This window comes from Capsicum annuum, chromosome 8, assembly GCF_002878395.1.
Source record: "Capsicum annuum cultivar UCD-10X-F1 chromosome 8, UCD10Xv1.1, whole genome shotgun sequence".
NCBI lineage: Eukaryota > Viridiplantae > Streptophyta > Magnoliopsida > Solanales > Solanaceae > Capsicum > Capsicum annuum.
In genome coordinates, this window is record NC_061118.1 from 70,379,401 (window position 1) to 70,395,645 (window position 16,245).

Consider the following 16,245-nt stretch of genomic DNA (forward strand, 5'->3'; position numbering starts at 1 on the left):
TGGTGGAAAAAGGTTCTAGAATAAATGGTACCACAAGTTTGGTGGCTGAAGCTTTAGCAATCAGGAAATGCATTCAGTGCTGTATAATAATTCTATTCGGCAGATTATTTTGGAGAGTGATTCTGGGATCAAGGTGAAAATTCTTAATGAGTAACGCGAGGTCCCATGGAGTGTTTCAATGGTGGTCAACTCCGTTAGATTACTGATGGATATTATATCAATAAGAGTGGTACATTCCCTTCGAGAAGGTAACACTCTAGCTGATTTTCTTACTAATCTAGTTTTTGATTTTGCAGGTGTTTTGAATTTAGAAGGTTTGATCAAGTCTCAATGGGGAGTATCATTAATTTTGACAAGGAGGGAACTCCGTATATTAGAAGAAATACTCATGATTCATAACAAAACAACAATAACATAAGACATAGGGTGCAAGATCAAGTCAATATAAGCATATAAACAAAAGTGGAAGCAAGATACAAAACATAGTCAAGAATACACTTTAGGTGGGATAAAAAGAAAATTATACCTTGGAATACACTCTACTTCACATATCTAGGAACCTTGACCTTTATCAATCACCGAGTGGCTTCAAAAATATAAAGATACAATAACAACAACAACAAACCCAGTGTATCCCACATAGTGGAGTCTAGAAGGGTAAAAAGTACGCAGTTTATACCACTACCTCCGAAGAAGTAGAAAGGTTATTTCTGATAGACCCTTAGTTCAAGACAAAGGACAATAAAAAAGTCATAATAAATATGAAACTAGATGGAATCACAAAAATAAGACACCCACAAATAAATACCATACACTAAACAACCAAAGGCACTTACTATACCTAAACTCTCCTAACTAGAAGCTCCAACCTATGGACACAACCCTACGACTACCAGCCCGGATACACCATATCTCTCCAAACTACTGGCTATGACTCACCCATACACATTAGCCTTCTAACCTAATTTGCGTACTCCATACATTTCTATCTAGGGTCATGTACTTAGCTCTAACTGCTCTATGTTACGTCTAATCACTTTCTTCCAGTATTTCTTCGGCCTACCTATACCCTACCTAAAACCATCCATATCTAGCCTCTGACACCTATGAACTGGGGAATCCATGCTCCTTCTCATCTCATAATTAAATAATCTCAGCCTCACTTCCCACATCTTGTCCTCCACCGAAGCCACTCTCACCTTCTCCTGGATAATCTCATTCCTAACCTTATCTCCCTTAGTAAGTCCATACATCCAACGCACAACCATATTTCCGCCATCTTCAATTTTTGAATATGGGAGTTCTTGACGGCAACACTCTACTCCATACAGCATGGATAAACGGACTTCCACTCTGTAGAATTTGCCTTTAAGCTTGGGTGGCACCTTCTTATCACATGACACTTTCAAGATGAGCCTCTACTTCATCCATCCTGCCCTAATATGGCAGGAGACATCCTTGTCAATCTCTCCATTCCCCTGAATCATAAACCCAAGATACTTAAAACTACCCCTCTTACAAATAACATGGGAATCCAACCTCACTACTGCCTTGTCCTTTCTCAAGTCATTAAACTTGCATTCCATATCCTACGTCTTGGTCCTACTCTTCCTGAACTCTTTAGACTCAAGGGTTTGTCTCCATACCTCTATTTTATTATTCATACCCGTACTCCCTGTGACTCTTAACAATCAAAACAACATTATCCATAAATATCATACACTATGACACCTCTCCTTGAATGCACCACGTTAACACATCCATCACCAATGTAAACAAAAATAGGCTAAGAGTCGATCCCTGATGTAACCCTATCAAGATAGGGAAATTCTTTGAATCTTCTCTCGCTGTTCTCATCTGAGTCTTGTCTCCATCATATATGTCCTTAATCAATCTGATGTACTCCACCGAGACTTTTTGTTACGGTCTAATGCACACACAAGTGCACATGATTGTACAAGTAATATAGTGACTAAGATAGTCGGATTTCGTACCCACGGGGACTATGTAACTAGCAATTCAACCAACTTTAGTTTTTGAAAAGAATGTATTAAGGGTTTCAAAGTATCAAGATGATTATAAAGATTAAAGTAAAAATATAATTAATAAAGAAATAAAAAATGCGACAATAGCAATATAAGCAAGGTTGTAAACAATAATAGGGAGAATTCCAGGGTTGAGACACTTTTAAAAATCTTACAAATCTCTATTCTTATTGTAGTTTAGTTGATTATCAGGTTATTGATTTGCAGGGTTTAGAGTATGATCATGGTCTCTCAATCCTCTAATCTTCTACCTAACTAGACATTACAACTACATCATTGAGCGGGGATGCAATAATCCAACTAGATGCACTAAGCTATCTTCCTACAAGTGAACCAAACAAGTCTTCTAGGTTTATCTCTATCCTAGATGCTAATTTAAATTCCTTATTTTATGAAAGAATAGGAACCTTGCTCCTTAACCTCCTCGTTCTAACTTATGATTCTCATCTCGAATTCACATAGGAATATAGGATTATTTTAATAGTGGTCAATCATCAAAATAGTAAGCACAAGAGATTAAGAATAACTCATATGATAATTCAACAATAAACTATGATAAAGATTATCAAAATGCAATCATGTTTTTAGCTTCAACCACAGAACAAGGGTGTTTAGCTATTCATGTGTAAATTCAACATAAAAAATATGTAATTAATCATACCAAAAAGTAATCTTGGAATAATGAAGTTCAAAGAACCCTAAGAAAAATATTGAAAGTCTTTCTGCCTCTTTTGTACATTTCAAGGGTCCTTTCAATTCTGTTTAAGTGTTTATTTTATAATAGGACAATTTTTGCCTATTGGGGAACCACCCCCGCATAGCGAGGGCCAGTCCACTAGAGTAGGGGTCGCGCAATGTTGTTCATTCCACTGGAGTAGGGGTCGCACCTCTTTGGTTAGTCCACTGGAATAGGGTTGCACCGCGAGCCTATTGCGAGCTCCCACTGGAATTCACCTCTTTTTTGCAAATTTACTCCTTCTTAGTTTATTGGTTCTTTCTTTGCTTTTGACTTCAAATGCATGATTCCCGGGCTTTTTCTACTTCTTACAAAGTTCATACAATCAATCCCAAAGTGTTAACGATTACTTGTTTCACGTCATACATCCAATTTCATCCAATTCCATCAAAAATCCACCCTGCATCACTAATTATGTTGATTAGCTAAATCATGCAATTACACATCAAACAAAATAAGAATAACACATTTTAGCTCGTAAAACAAGTCCTAATATGGGTGAATATTAGTTCTTGGACATATAAATACACCCAAGATCACCACTCCACACTTAGAACCTTGTTTGTTCTCGAACAACTTCAAGCAACACTATATTCAATTAAGCTTAACATCACAGCCTAGGCAAAATATTTGTATTGGGAACTCATAAACTGAACAATGACTTTTTTTTCACAACATGTCAATTAACTTCTATAAAACATGGGATTATTCTTTTAAAAAACATCCTTACCTCAAAGGTGAAATTCTAATTTCCTGGCAAACTCAATCAAGTTACTCGATCAAGAACATTATAAGTCACCTGACATCATCCACATGCACCCTCACCATAAGAAAGTTTCCCACATTCATTCACAATCTTACAATAGATAACGGAATGGGAATATCAAAATAAATCACTCACTATCAACAAGGGATTAATACATGATAGACAATGAACCATAAGCTTGCCTTTAGTGTACTACTCCACTAATAGTCGAATGTTAGGATGAAGGATCAACTAGGTCTTCCAAGGTTGCAATGTAGGCTAAAGGACGGGTAGGACCTATTTGGGTAAATAGTGTCTAATCTCCATAAGCTCTTTAGTACATCATATAAACATTTAAACCATTAGATTAACAACCAAATTCTTTCCTCACAACTCTTTAGTACATCATATAAACATTTAAATCATTAGATTAACAACCAAATTCTTTCCTCACAACCTTCCATTATTCTCTTGCTTTATCCCTATCGTTTTAAACCTATTACACACTATGGTGAGAGTGTCAACTATTCACCACTTTTTTTCTTTCATTTAACATTACTTCTTTTTTGTTCTCATTATTTATTACTCTTAACCACCACAGTTATCAACTTCCTATCTCAATAGAAATCTTTTAAGGGCTTTAATTTTACCATCATCCTTATTCAAATTTCTACTCCTTACTTTAAAATTTTCAACTAAAGCGCTTTGGAGTTTTTTTTGGATCCAGTTATGATTAAAGAACAAAAATAGGATAGGCTAATTATGAGGCTACCAAAGAAATTAAGTTATTGGCTCAAGGGGCTAACTAGGGATATGCCCAAAGGTAGGAAAATGGGGTCTAAAAATCCTGCTATCAACAAAATGCCAATATCATTTCTTGAATTCAACATCCATTATTTATCTTTGTAAACAAACTGGGAAAGTTCTATACATCACCGTGCATATAGAATAACTAAACACCTCTCTCACTCTTGGTGCATGCTAGATTCAAGTCGGATCCCTATTGGGTTCCGATCTCGTACTTACCAAATTCAACTTTAAGCCAACAAACTGAAAATTACACCTATTGAGATTAAGTGTCTAAACTAGCTCCCTTTTTAATTCATGGCATGCTTCTATTTCAAAACAAGTATGTTCCAAGTTAAGAAACCACATGGCACAACACACAACATTTCTCCTTAAAGTTGTGATTCGGTTCTTATCATTTCTCAATTTCCTATGACTAACTCCCCTTAAGACAGTCGTTATCTATCCATCATAGGGGAGGGAACCTAACTATGATGACTTATTGAGAGTTTTCTTGTGGTAAAAATAAAATTTTTTACTCCTACTTTAAACAAAAGTAACTATTAAACACACAACTAATAAGCAAACTACTACTAAATACTAACTATTACAGACTGTACAGTTCCAAATAGCTAGAATGACTAAATCCAACACAGAAAAAGAAACATCCAACATAATAAAAATATCAAACAAAATAAAATAATAAAAGTACAAGGAATGAGATATCGCCACCCTACACTTAAAATGATGCACTGTCCCAGTGCTTGCAAATTAAACCAAGTATAAGGTAGGGAGCAACTCCCTAGTCAAATCTCGTCCATGTTATCATTAGATTCTGGACAATAGTCTTCAACTCCCCAGTCTGGGTCATCAGCGTCATCCTCCATCTGACTCAAAATCTATATCCGATGCTCCTCGTCAGTGGGCATATCATCGTCTGCCGGCTCTATAAAGTCTGGACCAATCCACAACATGGTCCTAGCATGAAGGCTAAGAGGATAGTCAAGTTCAACATCTCGAATTTCCTATTGTGTCACTGGGTATCCCCTTATCCTCAACTACAGGATTTACAACCTATATATTCGGGTTGTTATCTTGTCATTTCGAGTTTGATGCTCGGGCACAGTCAATATTGGACTATTAGTCCTAGTGACCCCATTAGTACGGGATAAATCTACCGAACGAGTATCCACTGGTAGCCTATAATTGAGGTCCTCCTCCTCTATACCAAGATCCTTTAAAAACTATGTCAATAAACCACCAAAACCATATATACACACCACATGGAACCTCACCTTCTTCAAAGATAAAAAGATGACAACACTTGTATTAACATCAATATCATCATGCATTAAGTCATAAATAATACATACCCTATCGTGTCTTACCTCCGTCAGATGTATCCTATGAATGAGACAAGCATAGATAATCTTTGCCCATATACGGGCCTCTCTGTTCATTTGACTGAAGGGGAATGTAAGATGAATATTGTTGTCTTTATGACGTATCCACCTGGCTATGGAATGGTTCCCATATAATAAATGGTGGATGTCTGCATAAGGCGATTTGATGTTCATTTATTTCAAAGGCTTAGCATCTACCTCAGGTGTTCCTAGAAGGATTCAAAGAATAAGCAGTAAAAGTTACCACTTGGCCTTGTATCTTGACTTCTGAGTCCCTCTCTCGTAGGTCCCAGTTTGCATAAAACTCCCTAACAAGGCTCAAGTTTAACTCATGGGGTTGCTTAAACAAGAAGTTCATGTGTAGCTCCTCTATGCGGTGTACCATACTGGGGAACTCTCTAAACAAGATGGCTCGATCAATGAATTGGTCTGCAGAATTTTGAGACTTATTTTACCTTGCATACTGCTTCTTTCCAGCCTTTATAACCAATCTAGTGCCATACCTCCAAGCTTGCCTGTGTGGGATAATCGGAGGTTGGGATACACGACTAGTTTGCCTATTCCATTTGCGTGACAGCTCAGAAGGTCCAGCCAAAGTCTTACCTTTTTGCTGACAACTAGATATCTCACCTGTTAATCACAACATTCAGCAAACACATCAAACAATGTACCTATTTTGAACTAGCAAACACTAAGCGTGAGAAAGTGTTGAAGCCACCCCATACTTAGTTGCTAGCAGATTACGTATGTATGAGAACTAGGGTTTTTAGACCTCCCCTATTCAATATACATTTTCCATAAACGCAACTTCTCAGATATCAAGCAATCATTAATTCAAACTGTCATTCAATCTTATGGCATTGATAATCCACATCACTTCATCAAAATAATTTTAGGTGTACATATTTCATTATTCCAACATAACACACCAACACGTGCTCATACATATCCCTAATTTAATTTATTTACACCAGTGCATGCATAATGTCAAGGATAAACTCAAATCAATGGCACACATATCATAATTTTATAGCAACTACTAAGTGTGTGGAGATTTACAAACCACCCCACATTTAGTTGTTATCATGGTAGTGTAACTTAACAACCCAAAGGTACTTAGATTTCCCTTGTCAACAACGTACACCCCACATGCTAAAGTAAGTGCCACTACTCAACTCACACCATCAATACACCTTTTAAATCATGCAAGCTTCCCACATATGCTATATTCTACTCACAACTCATGACATTAATCAATTTCCACAACAATGGACAAGCATATCACATACAATATTATAAAATTTTATAGCACACACATCATTTATGAGCTCAAAATATCTCACTGAGCAGAAAGCAAAGAAATTATAAACTACAATTATTCCTCAAATCAATTCACTTCTTGCACTCAAAAAAATCAAAGGAATAAGAACATGAGAACTTACCTTAGTTATCTTGAAGAAGATTAGTGAGAGACTTCCTGTTGTTTGATTTAAAATAGCATAAAGAAGAGGGAATTTAACTTAGGGAATGAGGAGGAGGCATTGTTAGGATTCCTATGGGAGAAGGGAGTTGGGAAAATAATGGAGTATATAAAGGGAAGGTAGAGTGAACGGGCCGGTTATTGGGTTTCAACATGGTTTTGGAAGGGGGTCGCATCACGGGGCTTAGCGCATGAGCTAGCCCTCGCACCGCGTTACTTGCTTTACTTGAATGGGACTCGCATTGCGTCCCTTATTTCACTGGAATGGGCCTTTCATTACGGGCTCATGGCGAGAGGCTACTGGAAATTGCATTTTTCTCCACGGATTTTTGCATTTTAGGGGAATAATTCATTCCCCTTTTTTTTCACCCTATACCTCTCTGTAGTGTGTATTTTACTTACCCAAAAGCTTTTCCTTAACACAGTTTCACTTAATTTTCATTGTCCCTCATTCCACCAAGTTTCTCATTCCTACACACTCAACAAAAGCAACAAAAGAAAAAAAATGGGTTGTCTCTCACTCAACGCCTTAGTTTTGGTCGTAAAACGACACCTCTTTTTGTATTTTCATTTCTTTTCTATTTATTTTTTTCTTTTTATTTTAACAACTAAGAAATAAACTACACTATTACATTACATTTGTGGGTTGTCTCCCACACAATGCCTTAGTTAACGTTGGGGCATGACCTAACTCAACTTCATTCATCTACAGAGGTGATGGATGTATTGTGCTGATCCCTATGATCTACCCACTAATGCTTCACTCTCTATCCATTCACCATGAATTTTTCACTCTTATTCTTGGTCCAAAGTTTAATAGCTCTATGTGGAGTCCTTATCATAACTTCAAATCGCCCAGACCACTTGGACCTCAGCTTACCTGGAAACAACTTCAACCTATCATTGAATAATAGCATAAGTTGTCTCGGCTCAAAAGTTTGATTCATGATAGTCTTATAATGCCATCTTTTGTTCCTTTCTTTATATAATTTTGAATTCTCATAGGCATGTAAGCAAAAATCATCAAGCTCATTTAGCTGCAACCATCTCTTTTCCCCAGTAGCCTTCATATCAAGATTTAACTTCTTTACAACCCAATAAGCTTCATAATCAAGTTCCATAGGTAAGTGAAAAGCCTTGCCATAAACCAAGCGATAAGGACAGCTCCCAATGGGCACCTTATAGGCTATCCTATACTCCCATAGTGCTCCATCCAGCTTCTCTGAGCAATCCTTACACTATCCATTTACCATCTTCTATTGAATCTGCTTAATCTTTATTAGACACCTCCACTTGGCCACTAGTTTGGGGGTGATACGATGTGGCCACTTTATGCCTAATACTATATTTAGCCAACAAATTTTTATACCAAGTGTTCACAAAGTGAGTACCTCTATCACTGATATTTCTCTAGGTGTTCCAAAGCGAGAGAAAATATGCTTCTTGGAAAACTTCATAACTACTCTTGCATCATTTATGGGGAGGGCAACATCTTTAACCCATTTGGACACGCAATCTAAGCTACCAGGATGTAAACATTGCCATAAGATGGGGAAAATGACTATAAAATTAATACCCCAAACATCAAATAGCTCAACCTCTAGAATATTATTTAGGGGCATCTCATGGAACGTGATATTGTACCCAAACTTTGACATTGGTCACATCCCCTCTCAAAAGAAACTGCATCTCTGAACAAAATTGGCACTGTTCACTCACCCCCATGATGGCCCCCATAAGGAGATGAATGATAATTTTACAATGCTTGTTTAGATTCAGCTTTGGAAACATATCTATGCATAATCCCATTAGCACCTTATTTGAAGAGATATGGATCATCCCATACATATGCACGTGAATCATGTAACAACTTCTTTCTCTATTGACTGGTAGCTTCGGGAGCGTAAACACCACTTACTAACAAATTCAGAATATCTGTATTTGTGAAAATATTTATTTTCATGGGAAAACATGGTATGTCAACTACTATTGGCTGGAATCCATAAAATCATGATAGATAATGGTTAATAGTCTTGAAAACTGACACATCTTATATTGCTTGATCATTTACTTGAAATCTTAATTAATACCATACAAATCATGCATGGATTTGAGATTAGCACGAATGATAAAATATGTTCCTAAAAAACCATGAATAATCATTAAAACAAGCTTATGAGTAACAAATATATCATAGGGAATTGAATTTAAGCCTAGAGTAATAATTAAGCAAAACCCTATTTTATGAAGAACATAAAATTCATGAATAAAAAGCATAATTTGGGCATGAGGATGAATGGATATGCTTATTGAATACCCACATACCTGATTACTTTCAATTCTTGAATTGATGTTTTGAGTATTTGAACTTGGAGATGAATAATACTAATTTCTTGCTTTGGAGGAGTGGAAAACTGCATGTTTCTTGAGTGAGAATGAGGGATTTAGAGTTGTTTAGGCTTTATATTCAACCTTAGAATATCTTAAAAAATGCCATTTTGGGGTTAAAAGAGTGGTAAAAGACAAAAAAAACCCTTAAAAATCGTCTAAGAAATTGGGGAAGTAGTCTCGATGACCCTAGCAATGACTCGTTATGTTTGGCCATGATTCGTTGCTTGAGTCATGGTTAGAGGAACTAAATTTAGCACCTATTTCTATCGTAATGATTCCCTCTGAAGACCTGTTATGTCTGATAACGAGTCATTGTCACTGGCAGCTTAGACAGTGCTTTAGTAATTTGGCCATAACATTTTACTCTGATATCGGATTAAGGTAAAATTGGTGGTGTTGGAAAGACAATTCAATTATCTATCTAATGGTGGATCTTGATCTCAAAAATTCTTAGTAATCCAAAAGTTATATTCATTTGAAGCTAAGTAAAGTTATATTCTTCACAAGAATTCAATTACTAAGAGATGTTTTGATTTGTCTATAAGATAGGAGCTATTTCTAACCTTAATATATATCTAAATCACTAATAAAACTACCAAAACATGATTTTGACTTTTCATATACTTGAAGCATGTTTCTAATATTGTCTTATATTTTTGGGGTGTCACAATATCTTCTCCTTAGGATCATTCATCCTCGAATGAAGACTTACTTGGCTGAACGGATAGGAATATAGTTGTAATCCCTGACATAGAATTATAAGAGATGAACGTGAGCATGATGAGTAAATTTCCAAATAAAAATTTGAATAGTTTGAAAATTAAAGAACTCACTAGTACTATCTGGCTGAATTCTGAAGTTGGATAACTAACATGATACTGATTTCTGAATCTATATATCTTCTAAGATTAGGATTGATTTAGACTAGGAGTAAGGACTTAACTGAATTCACAATTAGCATGAATGTAAATAAATTACCCTATGGGATAGGCATATTTATGAAACTTCGGATAGTAAGATTAGATGAAAAGACGAAAATTATAGGAGCTTAGCTATCTGATTGTTAAACTGAATTATTGGCTATATAGACTGACTCATACTGAAAGTTTATAACTCAACTGAAGTATTCCTGGCATGAACAAATATTTAGAGCTGTAAAGTGATATCTAACAACAAAAAATTTCTAAGAGTATCCGGCAAAGGAATAGTCGTTACCTTTAATACTCCATGTTAGAAGTTCTAATAATATTAGGGAGCAAAGAATTTTGGGCATGACCTGAGTGAGATATATGAATAAAGATTATAACATGGTTTGAGAATCCAAGTCTGGTAGTCTAAGATCATAGAATAAGAACGACTTAGAGTTGAACATGAGATACCTCTGTCTGAAGCTACCTATCATGAGACAAGATTATCTTAGGTCAAAAATAAGGATAGGAACACTTCAATTTTATCAAAAAGACTAACAACTTCTAAGTTAGCAATATTTCTCATCCATTATTCCTTCTTACGGACATACCACCCTTAGCTAATTGAAACTTCTAACTTTCTTATGGGTACACTATATATGACTGGTAAAAGCTATGTCTAGCCTAACTAAATGCTCTCACTCTATCCAGTCTTAACTCAGAGATAAAATGCTTCATCACTTAAAGAGATACACTGGTCTTATCCACAAAATTACTATATTCTATAGTCGCTTGGAGATATCCCCCTTAAAGATAAATTTATCCTTGCCACCTTAAGCAATCAACCTTAAGTACTAGTCAAAGAGTCACTAAGCACCATAAGCCATCTTATGAAGGTATATCAACAAATTATTCAAGCCTATCACTCAACTGCCAACAACATCCCCATCAAAGCATAAGAAGGGTCACTGAAGAACTAGAACATGAGGGCCTGGTTCAAGAGATATGATCGGAGAGAATACACAATTGGAATAAACTTGTTCAAGATATATTATTGGAGAGCATACATGATGTAGTGTGATATCACTAGTCACTAAAGATGTATCATGAGTACTTGGAACTGAACATACTATAAAACATGAGTACATGAGTCATGAGTTATTTGACTTAGACTGGAATTCATAAATTAATAGAATACGAGTCATACTTCTGAGTGAACTATCACTCCTTATACTAGGAACTAGGAGTGGACATGATTCTCTATAAAGTGTATGAATATGGACTTGTAAGGCATGAGTAGATCATCGTAGTGATTGAAGTACAAAATTTGTACTAAGATAAGAATGGTTCAAACATTTTCCTCCCCTAGCGTTGTTCTGAAATCCACTAGCATCACTACGAGAATTTAATAACCTAACTTGATTCCTTCTTCCATCATCTCCCCCTTAGATTTAAGCTAATGTTCTAAGTTTGTGGGCCTCAGCAATAAACTTTGAACTGAACTGCAATCACTCTGCTGTAGAGCTCTAGATATAATCAGTGCACATAAATACTAAACTCCTACTAAAAAGACTATACCTGAAAGTATATAACCCACTGCTAATACTTTCTTTTGAGATACAACTCTTAAATTTTATAGCCCTAACAGTCATCATATAATAACTTAAATGCTTATTAACTTAGAGTCTTCTAAAGTATTATAATACCCTAAGTACACAACTTTTCCTTTCATAGTTTCAAACTCCTTTCTCTATTAGCTTGATCATCAATAATTCAATCATATATTTTAACACTTAATATGGGTATCCACTCAACTTCTCATACACTAATACACACTTACTACTACTGGATAGAAATCATGAAAGCTAATCCACAAAAGATTTTATTGACATACTTAACCTTAACAAGCTTCTCTATCATTTTGGTCGCTTCCTAAGCTTTATCCTGTAAAGCATTACCATACTCTAAGTCCCTCTTAATTGGTAAATCTCTCTCAAACTTCTATTAAATAATCTACACAACACATTTCTAACTCCATGGATAAACACTATCCCTACTTCACTGTTGATACACTTCTAGGATATGCTCTTAACTCTAGGTCATGTTGTCATAAGATTTTAAGAAGGGATCTGATGGCATATCTAACTATGGCTCAATGCATGATTCTCATAAATAAGAACAAACTCTTTCAATGTTTGGAACTTCAAGGCACTGATGGGATCCTTTCATACTGCGTGCAATCTCATAATTGTCTATGGGGAATTTTTTAGAAAACTCTATTAGTAGGAATTTATGATTGATTATTTCTATTACATTACAAATAAGGCTGAGTTGGCATGAATGAAGCAATGTAAGAATTTGTATAAATTTCTTATTGAACATCGTTACTGCACAATCTGATATATATAAGAAAGAAAACATTTCCTAAATGACCTATAGCCTCTCAAAGAAAAGTACAGACATCTTTGTACCATTCTGCAAGACTCTAATAGACATGGCTTCATAGACACTCTAGGACACTTGAACCTTCTGCTCATTTACTAAGTTTTTCATGACCCGAGACAATCCCCTAGTCGTAACACGGTGCTTAGAACCACAAGTGATCCCAAGCTAACCCATGTATTGGCATAATGCTTGAACAACCAATTAAAACATACATACAAGATAAATTGACTGAGAAAAATATACAACAGCAACAACAAACCCAGTATATTCCCACCTAGTGGGGTTTGGAGAGGGTAGAATGTACGCAGTCCATACAACTACCTCCAAAGAACTAGAGAGGCTATTTTCGATAGATCCCCGGCTCAAGATACAGGACAATATACAAAAATATTCAAAGCATTAAACATGATAAAAATAACATAGATACAACATCCACAAAAGTAATGTACAATACCAAACAAAAGACACCAAAACCCTCCTAACTACGGACTACGATTCATCCACCCACCTTATCCCTCTATCCTAGTGTTTTTCCTCCAAACCATTCTATCCAGGGTCATGTCCTCAGTGAGACGTAACTGATCTATGTCACATCTAATCACTTCACTCCAGTATTTCTTTGGTCTACCCCTATCCCGCTTGAAACCATCTAACGTTAGTCTCTCACACCTACGAAGTGAGGCATCCGTGTCCCTCCTCATCACATGACTAAACCATCTCAACCTTACTTTCCATATTTTTTCCTCCACCAATACCACTCCTACTTTCTCTCAAATAATCTCATTCCTAACCCTGTCAGCCCTTGTAAGACCATACATCCAATACAACATCTTCATTTCCGCCACCTTTAACTTTTGGATATGGGAAGTCTTAACTGGTTAACACTCTACTCCATACAACATAGCCAACCGGACTACAACTCTATAAAATTTGCCTTTAAGCTCGGGAGGAACCTTCTTATTGCATAAAATCACCAAAGTGAGCCTCAATTTCATCCAACCTTCCCTAATATGGTGCGAGACATCCTCATATATCTCTCTATTTCCTTGGATCGTAGACCCAAGATACCTAAAACTATCCCTCTTACAAACTTCCTGAGAGTCCAACTTCACCACCACTTTCTCCTCTTGGCTCGAGTCACAAAACCTATACTCTAAATACTCCGTCTTGGTCCTACTCAATCTGAAACCTTTAGACTCTAGAGTTTGTCTCCAAACCTCCAGCTTATCATTAACACCTTGCCGCGACTCATAAATAGAAACTACATCATCCACAAAAAGCATACACCAAGGCACCTGGCTTTGTAAACTCCGCATCAACACATCCATCACCACGGCAAATAATAACGGACTAAGAGATGATCCCTGATGCAACCCTGTCAAGACAGCAACGTGCTCAGAATTTCCTCCCACCATTCTTACTCGAGTCTTCGCCCCCTCATACATATCCTTAATAGCTCTAATGTATGCCACAGGAACCCCCCTCGCCTCCAAGCATCTCCAAAGAACTTCCCTAGGGACCTTGTCATATGCTTTTTCCAAGTCAATAAACACCATGTGAAGATCTCTTTTCCTCTCTCTATATTACTCTACCAGTCTTCAAACAAGGTGAATTGCCTCAGTCATCCAGCGACCAGGAATAAATCCAAATCCAGGCATAAATCCAAATTCATTCTCCGAAATAGACATAATATTTCTCAACCTCTGCTCTACCACCCTCTCCCAAATCTTCATCATGTGACTCAACAACTTAATACCCCGATAGTTGTTCCAACTCTGAATGTCATCCTTGTTCTTATATATAGGAATCATCATGCTCCATCTTCATGCCTCAGGCATCTTTGCAGACTTAAAAATGTTATTAAACAGGTTGGTCAACCACCTTAACCCAACCATGCTAGAAAACTTCTAAAAATCCACCAGAATCTCATCGAGCCCCATCGCCCTTCCCCTTCACATCTTGCGAATAGCCTCGCTGACCTCCTCTACTTTAAAACTCCAACAATAGCTGAAATTATGACACTCTCTGGTATGTTCCAACTCCCCTAAAACAACACCTCTGTCCCCCCCATCATTCAAGAGCTTATGAAAATATGACTACCATTTTTTCTTAATGAGGGCGTCCTCCACCAATACTCTGCCATCTTCCTCCTTAATGTACTTTACTTGATCCAGATCCCGACCCTTGCGCTCCCTATACTTGGCAAGCCTAAAGAACCTCTTTTCCCCGCCTTTCTCCTCTAATCCATAATACAAACTCTCAAAAGCTGTTGTCTTAGCAGCTGTAACTGCTAACTTAGCCTCCTTCTTAGCTAACTTATACTCCTCCATACTAACCCATTTCTCCTCTTTATCCCTGCTCTCCACCAACTTAACATAAGTCGCCTTCTTTATCTCTACCTTCTTCTTAATATATTTATTCCACTACTAATCCCCTCGATACCAGCCCGACCAGCCCCTCGAGACACCCAACACTTCTTTAGCAGATTCTTTGATGCATCCCGCAGCCCTATCCCACATACTATCCACATCCCAGCTATCCTCCCAAACCCTCATCCTTTCTAACTTTGCCTCTATCTCCAGGGCACTAGCTGGAGTCAGTCCACCCCACCTAACTATAGGATGGCCCTCTCTACCCCATCTCTTCTTAGCCTTCTTGATACCCAAGTTCATCACTAGAAATCTATGCTAGGTCATAAGATTCTCACTCAGGATAACCTTACGATCCATACACATGGCTCTATCCCCTTTCCTAAGCAGTAAAAAGTCAATTTGAGTCTTGGCTAGCCTACTATAAAAAGTAACCAGATGCTCCTCCTTCTTCAGAAAGTTGGAATTTAATACCACTAAACCAAAGGCCCTTGCAAAATCTAAAAGAGCAGTTCCCTTAACATTTCTATCCCCGAACCCAAAACCTCTATGTACCTCATCATAACCCATTGGTAGAGATCCGATGTACCCATTAAAATCTCCTTCGATGAAAATCATCTCTGAAGTAGGCACACCTCTTACCACCTCGTCCAAAGCCTCCCAAAATTTCTTCTTCTCCTCTTCATCCAGGCCCGTCTGTGGTGCGTACGCACTACAAATATTCATAGAAGACCCCTCAATAATTAACTTGATAGACATCACCCTATCACTAACCCTTTTAACCTCTACTACCTGTCCTCTAAGCTCTTTGTCCACTAAGATACCTACACTATTCCTATGCCTCTCACTACCCGAGTACCACAACTTGTACCCATCAACATCCCTAGCCTTAAAACCTACCCACTTGGTCTCCTGGACACACGTAATATTGATTCTT

At 37.0% G+C, this 16,245-nt stretch overlaps 1 protein-coding gene across 1 annotated transcript; it reads right to left on the minus strand.

Moving 5' to 3' along the window:
• Positions 1 to 15,035: 15,035 nt before the first annotated feature.
• On the minus strand, positions 15,036 to 16,034 carry LOC124886604. The gene is made up of 2 exons (XM_047395438.1): positions 15,647 to 16,034; positions 15,036 to 15,178 (listed from the first exon to the last, which is right to left on the minus strand). Exons 1-2 carry the CDS (start codon positions 16,032 to 16,034, stop codon positions 15,036 to 15,038), a joined length of 531 nt encoding a protein of 176 aa, XP_047251394.1.
• Between the last annotated feature and the right edge of the window lie 211 nt (positions 16,035 to 16,245).

Bases quoted from the DNA above. Each gene is read 5' to 3' on its own strand.
- LOC124886604 (XM_047395438.1), bottom strand. From the start codon at position 16,034: ATGAATATTTGTAGTGCGTACGCACCACAGACGGGCCTGGATGAAGAG. The intron at 15,179-15,646 runs GTGAGAATCTTA...ATTATGGATTAG, and splicing joins GGATCGTAAGGTTATCCTGA to AGGAGAAAGGCGGGGAAAAG.